This window comes from Ptychodera flava, chromosome 2, assembly GCF_041260155.1.
Source record: "Ptychodera flava strain L36383 chromosome 2, AS_Pfla_20210202, whole genome shotgun sequence".
NCBI classification, from domain to species: Eukaryota; Metazoa; Hemichordata; class Enteropneusta; family Ptychoderidae; genus Ptychodera; species Ptychodera flava.
In genome coordinates this window covers 18,302,765-18,308,749 of record NC_091929.1, presented here as the reverse complement: position 1 = coordinate 18,308,749, position 5,985 = coordinate 18,302,765, and the positions used below count along the sequence as shown (strand labels likewise).

General features: G+C 40.3%; 1 protein-coding gene across 1 annotated transcript; it reads right to left on the bottom strand.

Annotated features, from left to right (window-relative positions):
- Positions 1 to 282: 282 nt before the first annotated feature.
- LOC139115919 (uncharacterized) lies at positions 283 to 5,960 on the bottom strand. Its single transcript, XM_070678348.1, has 2 exons — positions 4,113 to 5,960; positions 283 to 881 (listed from the first exon to the last, which is right to left on the bottom strand). Exons 1-2 carry the CDS (start codon positions 5,950 to 5,952, stop codon positions 421 to 423), a joined length of 2,301 nt encoding a protein of 766 aa, XP_070534449.1. The 5' UTR covers positions 5,953 to 5,960; the 3' UTR covers positions 283 to 420.
- Positions 5,961 to 5,985: the final 25 nt, after the last annotated feature.

Genomic DNA, 5,985 nt, shown 5'->3' with positions numbered 1-5,985 from the left:
GAAAATATTTGATTAGTTATGTCCTTCTTATTGGAAAATGATAGTTATAACTAATTTTTGACCAAAAATTATTCTTTTAACTCTATTTTAACCAAATACTGACTGACAAAACACTATTGCCACGCATTCTTTATGACTGTGTACTAATTTTTCTGTTGCTATATATCTGAAATACAGAGATGTCCCGGTACTTCTCTATCATCACTGAGTAATATCCATCTTGGTCTCAGGCAATTCTTTTTGTTTATTCAGCATCACTATCAATGTCTGAGGAATAGTCATTCTCTTCATCTCTGAGTTTGCTTTCATCATCTATAGAATTGTTTGTGCAGGAAACACATTGACACAACTCAGTGCAAAGCAATTCTACTTCTCTACACGAACATCTTGACGAGCATCCAGACTTCTTGCATTTACAGCTTACAAAATTGACGACAGAATCTGGTGCAGGGGAAGTGTCATCCACTGGATTGATAACTCTGAGTCTTGTACTATCCATCCATGTCCATGTGGGCTTGGTGCATCCATTTTGGCTTGCAAACATCGCCTGTAGATTGCTGTTTGGTAGTTTGCACGCTGTGTATGCAATTTCAGACTATCTTTGTTTGGAGGGAGGGCACCATCACTTTGTAGGCCAAGACGAAAGCAATTGTATCTTGCTTCATTCACATTACTACACCCACTTTGCCCATACAAATCACATACAAAGGACTGTATTTGTGTTATCAGTGTATCGGGCAATGTCCATGACATTCCCAGGTCATGGAATGTACCAGTGTAGGTATCACTTCCAAGCAGCATTTTTATCATCTTCTTCTTGCCTTTGCCTTTGAAAGCACTCACGCTATCACAGCCAGAGAATACATGAAGGCCAAGTAGAGCTAGGGCAATAAAGGGAAAGTGGCTTCACACATCAGCCATCTCGTCTTGTATGTGCTTTGGTGTGTTTAGTGTCTGAGTTGTATTTTGGCTGTTGGTGTGGAAATTAACAAGCGAGTCGTTAATTTTCAAATTAGCCATGGCGAGACGTGGGCGTAGTCAGATGTGTCCTTGACAGCGGTGACTCTTTTTTTATCCCCACGTTTCGAAACCAGAGCGGTCTCTTCCTCAGTCGCCTAAGATATGTGCATATCTTTTTTGTTTTATGTCATGTCGATATTGTTGATCTCCTGTGCTTCTAGCAGTGAAGCCAGAATGCTTATGTTTGGATCGTAGTGTGTTCGTTCGTTCATTGACTTGTTTCTAATGCAATGGACTTTAGCCTTAATCAGTGTGTCGCTGATGTTCGTATTTCTTTTGTAAGCGATGATCGGTTGTTTAGGAAATAAATTCCTTAATGTTTCGTCCTTTTCTATGTGATCCCAGTTTTCACACAGAGCTAGTTTGATAGCTTGTGTCTTTATATATGGGCTATATCTTGTTGTGAACACAAGTGTGTTTTTCGTTCTGTTTTTTGTTCGCTGGTGTTGTAATTGCGTAATTCTGGTGGCGAACTTTGTTTGTGATGTGATTCTAGAGATTTCATCCTGTTTGTAGCCACGTTCAACTAATCTTGCATTGAATGAATTGACTTTAGCACTAAAGTCATTCTCATTGTTGCAAGTTCTGATGTACCTTAGTGTTTCGCCTTTGATCAGGCCTTTAAAGGTAGATTTTGGATGGCATGATGTTCTATGTAGGAATTGAAACGTATCTGTGGTTTTCGTGTGCGTTCTTATGTCCAGTATTTTCTCACTGTGATGTCGTTGACCTTTGTATACCACAAGATCGAGGTATGTTATCTCATGTGTCGAGCTTTCAAACGAAAATTTGAAAGTAGGGTGCATTTTGTTGATGCCTGATGTGAATTCGTTCAGTTCGTGTTCTGTTCCTATAAAGATCATGAAAACATCGTCTCTGAATCTAAGCCAGAGTAATATTTTCGATTTGATTCACGTATTATTTTCATTTCCGTTTGATGAAATGTGATATCAGCGATATTCGGTGACGACGGAGAACCCATTGATACACCCAGGGTCTGTTTATAGAATTCGTTATCGAATTCGAATGTGTTGTTTTTGAGAATAAGTGTTAGCATGGCTAACATTATTCTGTTGGTGGCATTTTCATTGTTCCCTGGTTGCTGTTTTGGGATCGTTCTGCGTCTAATGCTTCGCCTATAAGTTGAGTGGCTTCGTCGTGTTGTGTGTTGGTGTACATAGACACCACATCTAATGTGACTAATATTGCATTATCCGGAATTTTGATAGTTTCAATTTTCCGGATAAATTCAGTGGTGTCTTTGATGTATGTTGACTGTTTTAGCACGACTTGTTTAAGGAAATGATCGACGAATTCTGACATGTGGAATGTTGGGCTTGAGCACCCGCTTATGATAGGGCGACCTGCGAATTTCGTCTTTGGTGGCGACGGTTTGTGTATCTTAGGTAATAGATACCATCGTGGTGTCCGTATTTTGAAGTTAGACGGATCAAGATATTTGAATGTATGATAATCTATATGTTTTTTATCATACATTTCTGCTGTCAGACTGTGTACTTGTTCGATAGTTCGTGGTGTGTCGTCTGCTAGCAGTTTTGTATAATATTGTGTGTCGCTGAGTTGCCGTTCACACTCATTGATGTAATCTATTGTGTCAATAATTGCTGTACCTCGACCTTTGTCAAAGGGCTTAATTGTAACATTCCTGTTCCGTGATAGCGTTCTAATCGCTATTTTTTCTGCTCTTGTCATATTTTGCCCAGTTTTGTGGAAGGAGATATTACTAGAGCTAATTTTGTAGCTTCTAGGTAATTCTCTAGATTTGTGTTTTCACTTGTGTGTGGAGTCCACGTGGACTTAATTTTAAATTCGTGATTTTCAGTTTTTTTGTGTCGCATTATGTATTGGAGTCTGATTCTCCTAATGAATTTGTTTGCGTCTTGTGCGAGATGAATTCTATGAGGACGGTTTGGTGTTGGGATGAATTTCAACCCTTTGCCAAGTGCATTGATTTCTGCGGTTGTTAACTTGTGTGATGATAGATTCTTGATGAATCTAAGATTCGTGTTGTTATTTATGTTTCTCTGTTCGGCTTTTGTACGGCGTTTAATTGTGTTTGAGATCTTATTGTGTCTCCTGTTGTACCGTGTTTTTCTGGCTTTTTTCTTTTTGTGGTATTTTCTGTTTCTGTGTTTGACACTGTTTTGTGAATGTTTGTGTTTTGCCATGATGATTATGTTACGGTAGTTCTCTTTTTGGAGAATGTGGTGGCCTTGAAAAAGGCCGTTTGGTATGGGTTTTAAAAGACGGGACCGATTATGTTCGTTTCCTGGAACGTTTGTGTTTCGGGTTTTGTTTTGCCTTCTTTTTTGCCAATTCAATATATTGGCTTAAAAGGCTCTTGGCTGTCTTTTGTGTTGCTGGATCTTGACTACTGTTGATTTCGGTTCGCAGTTCGGCGATGAGGTCTCAATGGACTGGTTGTGCTGTGTCTGATGTTGTTGAATGTACTCTAAGTACAAGGTGACAAATAAATTACCACACTTGCGCTCGAGATGTTGCCACTTTTTAATGAAGTCAGCACTGGGTTTTGGTCCTGGCAAGTACGCTTTAAGGCGTACTTGTAGGCTCCTTGGTGTAGTTTTCGTGTTAGAGAAGCGTTCGAAAACTTCTCTTTGCCTGCTTATCGCTCTCTGCGTTGAGTAGAGTGAATCGAGCTTCTGTCGAGACTTCTTGATTTTCAGTATTACGTCTGGCTTTGCTGTGCTGGTCAATGGGCTGAGTGGACTCGACGGGGGTGTCAGGTCGATGTTGTCCAGCTGTTCTGGTTGTGCCGATGGAATACTGTCATCCATGAAGAAAGCCTCTAAGTCAAAGTCGTTCATCGTGAGATATTCTGATCGCTTGTGTTTTACGGCTATTTATCTGGTGTTGAGTCGATTGTGATTGATATCGCATGGCTTATTTTAAAATTAACGATTCGTTTGTTAATTTTCACACTAACAGCCAAAACATTTCAGACAATAAACACACCAAAGCACATACAAGACGAGATGAGTGATGTGTGAAGCCACTTTCCCTTTATTACAATGCAACTCTGCTGTGAAAAACCAAAATATGAGTTAACTTACCACTTAGAGTCTCTTCACCAAAGTCATTATTATCCCAAACTAAAGTGGTAAACACTTCTTTACAAAAACCTGGTGGCAAGCCATCACTGCGCAGTTGTTGAAGAGCCAGTGCTGTATCATGCTCTAAAACCGATGAATGTGAAACACAGTGCCCCAAACCATTCAGCAATCCTATCAAAGATGAAGACCCTGTCAAGTGGCGCACTGCCATACCAAGGGACCGGTGTTTTGGGGTGACTTTTCGGCCTTGAGATGACAAGAATATTAAGTCCTGACAGATTGATAACAGTTTGAGTTCTACATCTTCTGGTACATCAACACGTTCACTGTTAAGAAAGTCCTGTGATGTGCCGGTAGACCAGGCTAGGAAATTGAACAGCTTTGTTGGCACAATACTTCTACTTTGTTGGATTGACAGGTCTTCTGCCCTTGGAGGCCAGTTATTAACACCTTCAGTTTCTTCAAGAATATTGTGAATATTCATTGCAGTGTGAACCATCTCAAGCCTTTCATCTTGGCTGTTATCATAGCTTGTTGTCATCGACTGTGATTCCATTTCATTTTCACTCCCTTCACTCTCAGAATCTGTATTGGTAATATTCAAGATATGACTATCTGAACCGGTGTCTTCTCTGCTAGCCATAAGAATTTCGCAATGCCGATACTCAGGTCGAATAAACACAAGTTTGTCACCAAACCTTGCTTGCAGTCTTCTTTTTAGTGACGCATTTTGATATGTGGATGCATCAATGCCTTCATTGTCATTGATCATTTTAATAAAGATATTTCTCATCACATCCATTGCAATGCACTCCCGTCCCTCTATGACTCTCTTCTGTACAACTTCATCACAAAATTTCTTGAAGGAGGGAGCATACATGATACCGCTGTCTTCTTCTTCTTTTTTCTGATACGTGTAAGTTACGCATCTGGTATAATTTAAGTAACATGATCTGTGATACTTCACTTCAATACTGACCAAGTCTTGACCTCTAAGTTGAAGTAAAACTTTCTCGTCTTTCTTAATTTCGGCAGCTTTAATCAATGTTCGTCCGTCAGTTTCACAGGCAGTAAGTCTTTCGTATGACCTCTTCTTTGTAATAGGATCAAGTCGTTGTTTCTGACGTCTGCATATTATACATATCGGTGGTAGTACATATGCACTTTTGCGTTTTGCTGCAGAAATGGAACTAGAGGCTGGGTCAGACCGTAGGTGTCGTTTTTTAGGAGACACGTGTTGTTTGTCGTCATTATCAAAGTCTGATAGCTCATTTGATGTACTTGTTAACAGCGTTTTCCGCAGATTACCTTTCTCTTTGCGCTTCTGTGCTTGAGTAAGGCGGCGTTTATCCGTGAAACGTTGATAACATACACGATGGTAGCCGACCGAGGCTTGATCTCGGCATTCACCGAGTAATTGTTGAGCGACCTCCTTCTCCACGCCATCGGAATTTATCCATACTTCACTACACTCAAGCAACTTTGCCCGTGATTTTTCTGTAAAGGAGCAAATTGGCTCCTTTCTTTTTGTCTCGACGACATGGCAAGCACACTGCGTAGCAGTAGAGGCAGCCATTTTAATTACTAAGTAACGTAACATCTGATTGGCGAACTTGATTGCCCTCCTGCATTTGCAGCCAATGAAAATGTTTGTTACATTACATGACGGTATAATGACCTTTACCCTTGTCCGCCGTCTACCTTTTTTTTTTAATTTTCGCCTGAAATTCTCGCCAAGGTTATTCAAGATTCGGCAGTAGAACATGGATATTTCTATATAGTGTATGCAAGGAACCTTCATTGGTACTGATGAAAAATCATCCTCAGGACCATCTGGCATTTTTGACACGATAGACGAGGTCGGCCCACGGAC

Bases quoted from the DNA above. Each gene is read 5' to 3' on its own strand.
- LOC139115919 (XM_070678348.1), bottom strand. From the start codon at position 5,952: ATGCCAGATGGTCCTGAGGATGATTTTTCATCAGTACCAATGAAGGTT. The intron at 882-4,112 runs GTAAGTTAACTC...TTATTGCCCTAG, and splicing joins TGGTGAAGAGACTCTAAGTG to CTCTACTTGGCCTTCATGTA.